The 15,112-nt window shown below is 35.8% G+C and overlaps 1 protein-coding gene across 1 annotated transcript; it reads left to right on the forward strand.

Moving 5' to 3' along the window:
* Positions 1-3,070: 3,070 nt before the first annotated feature.
* LOC110945166 (probable WRKY transcription factor 24) lies at positions 3,071-7,955 on the forward strand. Its single transcript, XM_022186771.2, has 2 exons — positions 3,071-3,592; positions 7,553-7,955. Exons 1-2 carry the CDS (start codon positions 3,132-3,134, stop codon positions 7,728-7,730), a joined length of 639 nt encoding a protein of 212 aa, XP_022042463.1. The 5' UTR covers positions 3,071-3,131; the 3' UTR covers positions 7,731-7,955.
* The last annotated feature ends 7,157 nt before the right edge of the window (positions 7,956-15,112 follow it).

The following is a 15,112-nucleotide window of genomic DNA, read 5'->3' on the forward strand; positions in this document are numbered from 1 at the left end:
ATATCTATAACTTGCAATACTTTAGACTATTCCACATTGGTAATTGTTGATTAGTATTAAATATTAAACAGTTAGGGAGACAAGCATAAATAATTTACATGTGTTTATAAAAACCAATTCGGATCTGTTATACTGAACATGCCGAATTCGGATTTTCTAATTCAAGTATTCTTATTAGCCAACATCATATCCTGTCAATAATGTGCATTCATTACAATCCAAGTATGTTAGGAGGAAAGTTACACTGTTAATATGATATGATGGTCACTGGTGTACTTATTTGTAAAAAAAAGTAATGTGGAGTGGCAGTAGGCATCTAATACTTTTCACTATTGCCATTGTATTTAGTTGATTAGTTTAATACGTTTGATGCTCCAATTTCATGTTGTAAGCAAAAAATAATAAAGTTTGAAGTTACATTTTATAATTTATTTTACCTCAGATGGAAGGAAGGGTGTCACATCTTCTATTGGTTGACTCATCTAAGACGGAGCGTACCTGGTACTTATTCAGCCTTCATTGTTCATATTATCATACATTTTAAAAAAAAATATGAAATGGTTTTTGTTTATTTTGCTAAAATTGGTTTTTTCCCCATTTTCCCAGGATGTACCAAACGATTTTCAAATATATTTTAACCAATTGAATCATCCATTTTATTTAATAATATAGATTTATATATATATATAGACTTCTCATATTCAGATTCCATAACATCAAAATATATGTTACCATCATTTATTATTGTTAATATTATTTGTTATCATTAATGCAATTAGATGTTACATATTCAGATCCTATAACATTTTTTGCATTTAAACTTTCATTAAAATGAAAACTGCCATAAGTCATCCCAAAAGGCTACTTATCATGTCTCTATAATTACACAGCCACAGTCAAGCATCCTCCCTTTCATTATGCAACCTGTGGCTGAATATCGGAAGACACCTGCCAACATGAAGAAAACCACTGCTGTTGCTAACTGTTCAGAAGGTTTGGCGACTCTTGAAGAAATATTACACCATGGTCGAGAAAATAAGAAACATACGGTATCAAAACTTTCTATAATTTCGATTGTTTCCCCCGGCATTATTATTATCCATACATTAAATGTTTTCCTTCTAATCCATGCAGAATGCTGAGTTCAATTGTCGTGTGGCCATTAAAGGCGTACGTAATAGCGAAGAGTGGTTCAGACTTATGTGTGGCGGAGGAAAATGCATGAAAGGTACATCGCGTGAACACGGGGAGCTGTGGTGTGCTGGTTGTGAAAACCCAGTTATGTTTCCACAAGCAAGGTTTGGTTTTCATATTCTATAGTTATGTGCGTTGGCAATCGCCTTTATACACTTTCACATCTGAAAAAAAAAAACTTTCAACAGGTTCCATCTTGAACTTGAGGTGCTCGATTCCACGGCAAATGCGGTCATCATGTGCTTCGATGACACTGCGCAAATTCTAACAAACACCACTGCTGAGTCTATACTCAATGCGGAATCGGGTCTCTTGCATATCTACACCACTCCAGTCATGATACAGAACTCTGACGGTAGCATCTCAACGCTCCCAAACTGCTTACACTCACTTGTGGGCACCACCCGAACCATCCAAGTTGATACATCCACATACATCCACTCCTACTCCCATGACTAGGAAGGGTAAAGGGGTGATGACAATACCGACACCGGTAAAGCTCAAAGAAACAATCAGAAAGTACATGTAAGTTTCTATATATACTTTTGACTTACCAAATTCCATGAACCACATAACTACATATCCATTTGTGTCGTGTTTAAGTAAATGTTCAAAAGTGAATATTATATGATACAAACATCATATGTTTATTTCTTTATCACTAACTATAAACAAGTACAATTACACCATTGGTTTTGTTATGTGCTTTTTCAATTTGAGAACGCATACAACCCCATCGCTTTTTCGATTTGAGAACGCATACGACCCCATCAAGTTTTAATTACAAAATAATGGAATATGAACTGCTAACATATACGTCATCCAAGTTAAAGTTCTGCCTAACATTTCCTTTCTTTCTTTCACAGCCCTACTTATGAAGGTTCTGATTCGGATGATTCTGTGGGTAACTACTGAGGGGAACGTGGACTACATGGCCATGCATTAGCGGCAGAAGATTTCGTGAATTATTGAATAAAACCGGCAGCTTTGTGAACTCCTTTAAGTTTTTTCCCTGTAATATATGTTTTTAGACTTGGCATACATGTTTGTTCTTAAACAAATTCCGCAAACAAAGTTTCCTGTGCTATGCACGCCTTACATTTTGTGTGGCCGGCTTATGGTACAAGCTCTTATCACGTTTTGTATGGCTTCTCTTACATTGTCTTTTGGCTAATTATCTTTTATCCATACATAAACATTTTCCTCGAACACACAACAAAACGAAGGACACTAACTGTTGGTCATGCCGTGCATCGCACGGGCCTTTCCTCTAGTAAGGGTTAAAATAGAGTTGTTTATGAAACGTATTAATGTGTGTAAAAAAAATGCTTAATTTATATTAAAATTCCTAGATTCCATATTAGTCGGTTAATAATTACTAAAGGATATTTATGACACTTTGTATTCTAAAAAGATGTGTACACACACTTTAAAATATTATATACTTTTTAGTATAATGAATAATATATAACTTATACATAAACAACAAGCTGAGTGAATATCAATTTTCTAAACTACCCACAACAACGATTGATATGTACACTTCACTCAAAATAACCTTGACTGGTTGTTAAACAACATCTCCTCTCTCCTGTGTGTGTGAGAGAGATATGTTAAAATATATATTCACCTTGCATGTAAATAAATGTACGCATGAATTGACGAGAGCATTACACATGGAAATTAAAGGTGTTTCGTAGCTTATCTACATCTTTTAACAACATATATAGTTCAACAAAATTAGGTAGCATTTAGTTGGTTTTCTACAACTTATACAAGTCATTCTCTTTCTCTATCTCTATCTCTATGTTCACACACATATAATCTATTATATATATAGCAAGTGTGTGGGACAGACCAACCTCTTTCATCTGCATTCACCTTCTCATCTTCATTCTCTCTCTCTCTCTCTCTCTCTCTCTCTCTCTCTCTCTAGCATGGAAGGAGATGAACATTCTTCACAAGCTCATATGAATGACAACCTGATTAACATGAACAACATGAATCCATTTATGTTGGATTACATGAGTAGTACTACTCCTAACCCTTTGATTAATAATAATCCAATGTTTCAGTACCCGTCATCTTCGTCTTCTGCGGTTTTACCTCAGTTACCTGTAACCATGAGTAATGATCATGTGGATGATATTAATAATGTTAGTTTGGAGAGCAGTAATGTGGACTGGGTTAGCCTTCTTTCGGGTTTCATGAATGTGGATCAAGGGGGAAGAAGGTTGAATGAAGGAGATGAAAAGAAATCCATGAAAAGTGGGAGGGGTAAGAAGGTGACTCCATCTAGGGTTGCATTTCATACAAGAAGTAGTGAAGATATTCTTGATGATGGTTACAAATGGAGAAAGTATGGCCAAAAATCTGTCAAAAATAGTAAACATCCCAGGTACTACTTCTTTCATGCATACATACATATATACATGATACATCTCTCTATCTATTTCAACTTATACCAAAGTATAATTTGAAAACTCACTTGTGTTGAAATATCCTCGTGAAAATCTAGCAAAAAATAAGAGTGAATTTGCCCTTTATCTTTATACCCATTTTCAGGCGTTGTCCTTTATGTTCAAAATTGACGAGTTTTGTCCTTTATGTTTTCATATCATACACGTTTTGTCCTTTAGGCCTAACTCAGTTAGTTTTTTCAGTTAAATTTGGTCATGTGCTTTGCACATGAGGACATTTTTGTCAATTCAAAGGTTGCAGAAGCTTTGAGCTGCAAATCCGCCGTTGAACTTATCTTTGAATTGACAAAAATGTCTTCATGTGTAAAGCATATGACCAAATTTAACTGAAAAAACTAACTGTGTTAGGCCTATAGGACAAAACGTGTATGATATGAAAACATAAAGGACAAAACTCGTCAATTTTGAACATAAAGGACAACGTCTGAAAATGGGTATAAAAATAAAGGACAATCCTTGAATTCACTCAAAAATAACATATACATATCTTATCGTGTGATGGTACGATATGAAATTACGCATGGTATAAAACTGAAAACCATAATCATGCATAGTTATGATTTTTCAACATGTGTGATTATGGTTTTGTTCATGCATGATTAGGCTTTTGTGTTTTATAGCATGCGTAATTTCATATCGTACGTATCCTACGTTAAAGAATATTTGTTTTACAGTTTCACTATATATATAACTTCGATGTTATTTTCTCAAAATAAAAAACTCGATACCCACATTCAAATGAGTGAATTTTTAGATTTGTTGGTTGAACCGTGTATGAACTTAAAACTATCAAATAAACATGCATGAATACATGTGTTCGTTCTATATCCAAATGAAAGTATAATTTGAAACCTCACTTATGTTAAAAACTGGTGAAAGCTCTATCAAACAATTAAAAAAAAGTAGATATAACTTCATTCGATTATTATGTCAAAAAGAACTCGATACCCAAGTTCAAATGAGTGAATTTTTAGATTTGTTTATTGAACTATATATGAACTCAAAATTATCATATAAACATGCATGAATACATGCGAGCAAAAATGAAAGGGTCCGTTCTATTAATAATTGTAGGTATTCTTTCTTCATGCATTTCATGATATACAAGTTTGTTTGTACAATATATTTTACTTATACAAATATGTAGAGCAACGTATCGTTCAAAAAATATATATAGAGCAACGAAATATTTGACATTTGGATCATGAATTCAAGATAGATAACGGTGACAATTAATAAGGATATTAGGGGCATGATTTTAGTTGAGAAACAACCACCTCATTTTTAACTAAATCCTAGTGGCGGAATTAGCCCACAAAGTTAGGGTTATCCTAATTTTTTTTTGTTTTAGGATCAGGGTATTCTTTATATAACGGAAACGGAGTTGAGAGCTATTTTTACACTATGAAAATAGAGTTAAGTAGTATTTTTACACTACGGAGACGGGGTTGAGGGGCAGCCGTGCTACCGCCCCTTGCTAAATCCAATCCAATGTACCCAAACTGATAAGGGCAACCCAAAATCATACATATAAAACATAAATATTAATCGATTTTATTACCACACATAATAAATAAAATTACATAAAAGTTAAAAAAAAATTACCCATGGAGGAAGTACCCAATTTTTTTGTTTTTCATTTTTAAATTAATGTACCATCTATATAAAAAAGCTATATTGGATTTTTGTTTTATTATTTCTTTTCAATATGTTTGTGATTAAATTAAAAAAAAAATGTACTTTTGAGTATCAAAAAACTATATTGGATTCCATTTTTTAACCCACATAATTTATGGTAAATCCGAAAAACCTGTTGTTCAATCCCAACTCCATACACGCAAACGCATGCTTCGGTTCTGCCCATGGTACCCGAGTTGGCTAGGTCTGCCAAATTGCACTACCTGATCCTCATACCCGAAACCAATGCGGCGGTGTTGCTGTGCCGCCACAGTGCCGCATGCATTACACCCATAGTGTTCCTTTTCCTCAGTTAATCATGATCATCCCTCCTACATGTGTGCTTCTTGAGAAAATTTAACGATGATTCGTTGATTAGTATATGTATTTTATCATTGATCATTTATATTTAAACTCATTCTAGCTAGTAATTAAAAATAGCTTGATGTATGTAGATTGTTATAAAAAAATTTTTGCACCCATGTCACCCATATCATATGACCAAGACAATACCAAAAAATCCAACAAAAAAAAATAGTAAAGTTGTTAACCACAGTCTTATAATTTTTTTTTATCTTATTAAAAACTCGAGTAATCATCCAACTAGCCTTCTAGGTCGAACTTTATATATTTTTTATTATTGATGATACAATATCAAAGTAATTTATGAATATGGGTTTATTAATTAATTAAAACTTAAGGTAATTTATGATTTATCTTACATCCGAAATGAACTTTTTTCCATGTGGAAAGAGTACATGTGTTTGAATTCTTGACATTCTAATTCAATATAAAATGTGCCCCATTTTGACCTCTGTCTCTCTTTGGTGAGCAATAATGAGTAAATAAGTTGACCTAACCTTTCTTTTCTAACAACTATTGAAAGGACTACTATCCTCGTAGTTCTTTCTTCTGTCTTTGGTATTTTTTTGGTAACTTTTAACCGGTCTAGAATCTAGTGAAACTTTCTTGAAATTAAATATTTTAAAGTGGGAGTTATTTGTTAAATTATTCACTAAATCAATTGGGTTAGTTTGGCAAATTCAATTTATTTTTAAGTGTATTTTAATTCTTACATTTAATTTAATTTTATTCTGTGACATATTCCCTTTTATATAATAGTATTCAACCACATAAAGTAGATGAACATTTTGATGAGTCAGATAATAACTCGTTTTGGTAAATATTTTTTCCACTACCACCTTTTGGAGAAAAAACACGGGTTAAAAGCAAATCCACAGTTTTGTATATATTTAAATAGGGGTGGGTTCGATATATATTCAATTTAAATAGGATTATTTGGGAACCGTTTAACGCTCGTATAGTCGTATGTAGTGTTTCATTAATATAATTGGGTTGAAAATAAAGTAGGGTCATAAACGGTTACATAATTATCTTATTTGTATCATAATTAAAGCAAAAGATATAAATGAATTATACGGTTCTCTCACCCATCTAATGAATATATTGAATCAATTTCTATTTAAATAATTAAAACAAAAAAAGGAGAAAAATAATAGTAATAATAAAAAAGCTTACTCTAGAAAATGATCAACTCTCCATATGGAAATTGCATCGACATAAAGATAACGGCAAAAAGTTGCTTCACTGTCTCTTTTTCAATGGCAAAACAATGTGTTTTTATAAACTAAATTCATAAATCTCGGGTCATAATATTACTATGCATGACCCTCTAAAAAATTATATAGTTCAATCCAAATTAACGTAATCTTTAATGGTAAATTTTAACCTATGAATGGTACAAAATAACGTATATTCAAATTTTATAAAAATTACATTATCATCCACAACTACAATGTGTGATTTTGTTTTAATACTTTCATAAAATTGTTGAAGGGTTATGATTTTTTTTCTGTTATGATCATTATGAAATATGTGTCGTATGATTTACTTCAATTTATGATTTTCTTCTACGTTAAAAATAATTTCCACACTTACAACTGTTATAAAAAAATATGAAAAACCTCACAAAGTTAAACAAAATGTACAACAATTAAAAGAACTTATAATGGTTTAGTTAAAAAATCTCAAACAATTCTCCAATTCATTTACATTTATTCTATGAATGCTTACAAGTGAAATAAACAACATATGTTATGCTAATTTAAGATATGTACATTATGTGTTAATTTCCTCTTGATATTAATTTTTTTGTTTGTGGGTGTGGATGTAAAATGCAGGAGTTACTATAGGTGCACTCATCATACATGCAATGTAAAGAAGCAAATTCAAAGGCTGGCAAAAGACGACTCCATCGTAGTGACAACTTATGAAGGCGTACACAACCATCCTTGTGAGAAGCTCATGGAGACTTTGGCTCCACTCCTCAAGCAACTCCAGTTTCTCTCCAGATTCTAAGTCGTTAAACACCCGCTAATTACGTCGTTTTAGTTTGTACATTTCCATCTTCAACTACGACTTCTTTGTTTCTCCTTTATTCGCTTTCTGATTGTGTATCAAACAACAAAAAATGGAAGTGCGAATCGAGAGAGAAATTTAGTTAATGGAAAATTGTATGTATAATGTGTAACTCTTATCTTTGTATTAATGGAATAGAACAAAAATCTTACTTGTTTTGTATAACGATTAACGGGCAGACATAATACAAGGACAAATAGAAACAAAGATTGATTATAGTTCTTTTTTTTATTAGAGGACGAAATGTTAGATGCAAACTCAATTTCACATCCAAAAAAAAGTTAAATGTATATAAGCCTATTGTTTACTCAATGTTTTCGAAAAACAATTAGTGTAATAATCCCAATGGAATTAGATTTTGGCCTGTTGGGCATGGCAATTGTTGTTTAACTATACACGTTAGATCGTACCCTTTGACCCGTCATTGCCTCTCCCTTGCACCTCATCGTCGTTGGCGTCCCATGGAGCAACTCTCTCATTTCCTGAGTGCTATGGGGAGCGCTACGGGTAGATTCGTTAACCACTTGGTGAGCGTTAACGGGCAGAAAGATTATTTAATACAAAAAACAAATCGAAATTTAATTAAATAATACTAATTGGGTAATAATTCGGGGGCTTTATAGTTTATACCATTGCAAGTATGTTGAATATAAAGCCTCATGTGAGGTGACGCTTACCACATTTGTTAGTCCTATACACGACCGTCTTTGGGGAAGGTTAGGTGGACGATGGCCCATGGCCAGGTCTTCTCGAGGGCCCAAATTTAAAAGAAATATATATTATACATATAATCTTTTGTATATTTAAACCCATAAACAATAAAACCCAAATTGGATTTTTAACGGCTAGGTCTATTCGCACACGCCCTTTGTCTTTTTGCACACCCAAAGCGCCCCGCTATGGCCAAAGCGGGGCGCTTTGGCTTTGGTCAACAGACAAGGACTGACTGTCAGTCCTTGTCTGTTGACCAAAGCCAAAGCGCCCCGCTTTGGCCATAGCGGGGCGCTTTGGGTTTGCAAAAAGACAAACGGCTTGGGGTGGGGATTATTTGGGTTGATTTTGGTTAGTTTTGTAGGGATTTTTGGTTGAATTAGTATGGTAGATATTTTTGAAGTAAAAAATTTTTATGTGATATTTGCCGTTATGAATGGGAATTTGTTTTTGAATGATTGAATGTTGCCTTTTTTGAATTAAAATGTCGTTATTTTATTAAATTAACGTTGTTTTATAATTACGTCGTTACGTCGTTATTTTTACAGAAGGTGTATATAATAAGTTGAACGAGCGTTAAATAAAGCGAACACGTTAAATAAAATATACAGAAAGCATTAAACGTAAACAATCCAGAACCAACGTGATGTAAATAGAAGATTAACTGCAATATATATATATATATCAGTTTGTACATACAATACACAACAAAAAGGTACAACTGAGTCAATAATAATACATAACAAAACACTAAACAAACAAACTAAATGTACTAATCCTCGTGCGGTGGGGACGGTGGGAGGGGACGTGGAGGCAACGCAGCGAGCTCTCGTAGCTCAACGAGCGTCTCGACCATCCACTCAATGAGTGCGCCCTGATGTCTGAGGCGCCGGTCGAAGTCCCGAGCCACCTCACGCGCTACCGGAGGTAGGTCAGCGTAAACGTGCTGCGGGTACTGTGGAGGCTCAGGAGCTGGCTCAACTGGTGGTACGTGGACCTCCTCGACCCGGTCCTCCTGCGCCGGATCATCCTGAGCCTGAGGCTGAGGCTGAGGCTGAGCCTGAGCCTGAGCCTGAGCCTGAGCCTGAGCCTGAGCCTGACCCTCAGGCTGATCCTCAGGCTCATCGATGCCCAGAGCCCGTCGCTGAGCCCGCCGAGCGGCCTGCTGAACATCAGGAGGGGCTAAGATCCCAGGCCTCGCCTCGATAACAACCGGGATGACCTCCGGCAACTCCACTGGCTGAAAAATCAGTCCGTCAGCACCCCTGAACCGCAGACCGACATCAAAGGTACGGGTGATCTGCATAGCGGATACTGACGCGCGGCCCAACCTAGATGACGGGACCGGATCGGACAGCAGCGGATCTAGCTCGGGCACGATCCCTAGCGATCGTGCAATGGCAGTGATAAACGAGCCAGTGTGAAGAAACCCGCGGAGCTGCCGGTGGTATGCAGTAGCAAAGTACTCTGCCAGGCTGGCTGCTAGATCGCAGGGCTGGCGGCGTAGTAGGCAGTAAAGAAAGAAAAGGTCACTAAGGTTGACCTTCTCCTTGCTGGAACCCCGCGGCACGATAGTCGACGCAATCACCTGGTGCAGGTATCGGTACAAGGGATCTACAATGGTGGTGGCCTTTTGCCAGGATTTCCCAAAGGGAACCCTGGAAATGGCCCTCCAGAAACTAATAAGCGTCTGCCTGTCCATCATCGTAACAGCCTGCGTATACAAATCAGTATCAAGCTCAGGCTCAGTGTACAAACCTGTGTGGACAGCAAACTCCCGCACACTCATCTCAAACTGCTGACCGGCCAGACGGAATGTAACCTCGTGTACCGGAAATAAAGGGTCCTCCACGTAATCCGCCGGATGCGGCGCGTATGTAAACGTAGAGCAAAACTCGTACGTAAGCTCCGGGTACGAGTCCTCCATCGCCAACTGAAATAGGCGCGACCAAGGAGTATCTAGCCCAACTATCTCTCGCGCCCGCTCGATCTCCCCCACGGTAGCTAGCAGCTCCCAGTCTATACCTACGTGCTCCCCAATCGGTATAGTGCGCAACCTAGCGCATCTCCCTCTCGCCCGTGACCCCACCGGAAACTGAAGATACGGACACTCCGGCTCCTCCTCGCCCCCCTCCACTCCCTCATCAATATGCTCAATCTCCTCATCGGATAAATCCATCCCTGCACGTTGATCAATTAAACAAATATTAATAATTAAACAAATAATAATTAAATAATAATAAATAAACAAATAATAATTATTAAACAAATAATAATTATTAACAAATAATAATTATTAAACAAATAATAATTATTAAACAAATAATAATTAAATAATAATAAATAAACAAATAATAATTATTAAACAAATAATAATTAAATAATGAGTTAATTACACAGTTAGTCCCTGTGGTTTATTGAAAGTAACAAGGTCAGGTACTAATAGTTTAAAATCACATTCTAAAGTTCTAACTTTTCATTTTGTAACAATCTAAGGTATTAACACTAACTTTTGTTAACTTTTCTGTTAAATTAAAATGAAATTACTAAAATAACCTTTTACAACTACAGGGACTATTTATGTAGTTAACTTTATTTTAATCCCTTTTACAACTATAACTATAGGGGCCATAAATGAATAAAATAAATTCTTTATGGGTCAGGTGTTCTTGATTTCAAATTAAACTCATCATCGTTTACATTATCCACTCTACAACTTGGTAATCTCACACCATTTTTCTCCTTAAAAGGATCTTATCTTAGCTTGACAAATTGACCAGCCATGCTTCCTACCTGTTTTCATCAAATCCCAAATAATAGTTAATCAATTCAAATTTAAACAAAATATTCAACCACTTCATTTAATTATCTATCATACCCATCAAACGATTTTGCTGTGTTCTGGAAAAAAAGTGTGAGTGTGTGAAATAAAAAATTGAAGCTTTTCTAACTTCTCACACGATGTTGTTGGTCTGGCAAAAAGGGATCTTCAACGGCACATGTTGTAAAGTGAACCCCAAAAAATAAAATTTCTTCCAATATTCTTCAAATTAATATTATTAATAAAATCAACACATATATTGAAATTCAGAAAGTAAAGAATCATATGTAACTGAAAAAGAAAAACAAAGGAGATTTTGTTTTATACCTTTAATTGAATTCGTACATAATTCTACAGCCTTTAGAATCTAGATCCCCAATTTGAGGTAGTTAAAAAATCACTTTTTTAGAACAAATCAAACCACACTAAACCAAGTCGGCCACCCTCCCGCCACTTGTTCCGCCTCCACATGCTTCTAGAAATTCCACAACCTAGAACCCACTAAGTCACCCCACCATTCGTCGAACTCATTCTACCAACCCGACTCATTCCCAATCACGTTCCTACTCACCCCTGAACAATCCGTCACGGCTGAGAACATCACCACCACCACTCTGTTGATTGTTGAACAATCTCTCACCATCATGAGATTCCTTAGTCTCGGTTTAGCAGGTTGATGCCTGCCACGCACCGGAGCTCCGCCAATCGCCGGAGACTCGCTGGCTCTGTTACTTTCTCCCTCTATCATTTGTACACCTAAGATTGTATGTCTGTGTATATCGTGATTTTAGAAAAACCACTAGTACAACCATTAGTACAGAATAGTTACACAAATGGTCCCTAAATTAAAATAAATTTAACTACATAAATGGCCCCTGTAGTTGTAAAAGGTTAGTTTAGTAATTTCACTTTAATTTAACAGAAAAGATAACAAAAGTTAGTGTTAATACCCTAGATTGTTACAAAATGAAAAGTTAGAACCTTAGAATGTGATTTTAAACTATTAGTACCTGACCTTGTTACTTTCAGTAAACCACAGGGACTAACTGTGTAATTAACTCTTAAATAATAATAAATAAACAAATAATAATTATTAAACAAATAAAAATTAAATAATAATAATTAAACAAATATTAATAAACTAATAATAAATAAACAAATAATAATTATTAAACAAATAATAATTAAATAATAATAAATAAACAAATAATAATTATTAAACAAATAATAATTAAATAATAATAACTAAACAAATATTAATAATTAAACAAATATTAATAATTATTAAACAAATATTAATAATTAAACAAATATTAATAATTATTAAACAAATATTAATAATTAAACAACAAATAATAATTAAAATTAATAAACTAATAATAATAATTAAACAGATTATTTAATAAAACAAATTAAAAAAAAAATCAACATAAACCAAAGCGCCCCGCTATGGCCTAGGCGCGGCGCTTTGGTTCTTCATTCTGAAGAACAGAACCCCCCATGGCAGCGGATCAACCTCAAATCAACAACAATCATGCAATATAATCGAATGAAATGATACACGAAGACTAAGGGTTTTAGATCTAACCTTTATAATGTAGATAAGCTCTGAAAATCAACGAAATTTGCTCGAGTGTGTGTAAATCGCACTGTTTGTGTGTGTTTGGTTGTTTGGGTGAAGTGAGGGGGAAGATGCCCCGCTTCAGGGTATAACGAGGGACCGAAGCGCCCCGCTATGGCCATAGCGCGGCGCTTTGGGTCCAAAACGCTGCGTTATGGTCATAGCGGGGCGTTTTGGTGTTTTTTTAAATTTTTTAAAATTGTATTTAATTAACAAACGGGTCAATAAATAGTCTAAATTTGCCGTTTTTTCTTTTATACATCATTTTTTAATATATATGGACTATACGGCAAGTTTCGGATCAAATCGGTTACGTGTGATGTCTTATTCCGTTATCTCGTGTCATTTAGGTTTGAAATCACAAGTACTCCTGTGAGAAGTGTTATGTGTAACAGCCGCCTACCGTACATGAACATGACTTAATTTTTCATTAATTGTAGTATTATGATGTATGTTGTCATTTCGGGTCGTACAAGTGCGTATTGAATCCGATTGGGTCGTGTCAGTGACATTCGGTTTTTAACGTGATGTAACGCGTATATTGAACAAACACAAACGTGGTTATTATTAAACACATTTAGGATACACGAACACAAACGTGATTATTATTAAACACATTTAAGATACATCGTGAACATATGGGGTTGCATTAAGGTCGGGGGCACGATACGTAAGCATTTCGTACGTGTTGATCTGATCACTGTATAATGTATGCCAGGCTGCTGCGCGCTCTGTTCTGTTCGCTGTCCATAGTAGGTTTGGGGGAGGCATTGGATAAGAACCTCCAAGCTCTACATGTATGAAATGACCCTTGTCGACAAACACAACCGCAACTACCAGGTGAGGTTCATCAGCTTCGTTTGGGCCGCCCAGCATAGGGAAAATTGTATCGCTCCCACGAATGTCGAAGGTGTGAACAATCACACCGTATCGTTGGGCAATAAGAAACCCCGTCTCAGGCATCGTCATGTAATTTTCGATACCTGCTCGTCCCACCCCCTTGAAATCGATCCGTTTAACCAGCTCATCATAATGTCCTACATTTTCCGGATCGAAAACCTGCCTCCAAAGCGATTCGTGCATACGTAACTCCTTTAAAAGCTGTTCCCGGATCTTCAAATATGAATTTTGTTTCAATCCTAACCCAACAGCCACCGATCTAAATCCACAATGACCATCTGGTTTCACGTCCTTTATTTTAACGATGTATGGATGGATCACGTTGGGAATCTGAGATGCGTAGTTGCGGATCGCTATATCCGTCTTAGGACCGAGCTTGATATTCGGGAAATCAGGGTGTAGGTTGAGCGGTTTGGTATTCTTTCCTCTGCAAGAATCTTCGGCTGATACGTACGAGCTGTGACGGGGAAGATCGTCTGAGGCATCGACCCAAGTTTCTTCTGACGGATTGTAAGAGCTTTGTCTAGCAGCTTCAGCCTTTCTTTCTTCCTGCCTTTTCAATGTTGGTCGACCACGAGTTTTCTTCAGAACAGCAGGAGGTTTTTTGTTACTGTCCCCTAGATTGAGGATTTGCTGAAACTTTTCAAAGAAGCTCCTTTTCACTTGAGGGGGTGTTGGATCGATCTGTTTTTTCAATTTTTCAAATTCCGCGTCTACATCAATATCCTCTATTTTATTCCTTGCAGGCTTGAAGTCAAGCTTCTTCCAAAACACGTCTATGTGTGTGATCCGGATTTGCTGACCTGTGGATGAAAACAAATTAGGTGGCAAAATCATAACGAGAAAGTTCAAAAATAATAATTACCTTTATTTTCCAACTTTTCCAAACGACAGGCACATGGCAAACCACAGCTGGTAAAAAGTTGGCAACCACAGCTTGCACCGTAGGCTCTCAACCCGTCTTCCTTACGCTTTAGTTCGATACTCAAAAGCTCAATCGCATATATTGAAACCTTTCTGAGAATATATGCAAGCATGGGCTGCTTCTTGTGGTGCGTCATCACTTTTCGGAGGCTTGTTTCAAAGGTACTTCTAATCTCGGCGTATTGTTTAGCAACAACATGATCAACATACAGTACAAGTTTATCCAGTGTGTTGCGATGACTTGGAAAGTGACTTTTTAATGTTGCATGCATGCTCTCAACCCTGTTGGTCGTAGTCTGGCGAAAGTTGATAGTTTGGTTAATCCAGCAAGATACAAACTTTTCA

Source organism: Helianthus annuus, chromosome 6, assembly GCF_002127325.2.
Source record: "Helianthus annuus cultivar XRQ/B chromosome 6, HanXRQr2.0-SUNRISE, whole genome shotgun sequence".
Taxonomy (NCBI): domain Eukaryota; kingdom Viridiplantae; phylum Streptophyta; class Magnoliopsida; order Asterales; family Asteraceae; genus Helianthus; species Helianthus annuus.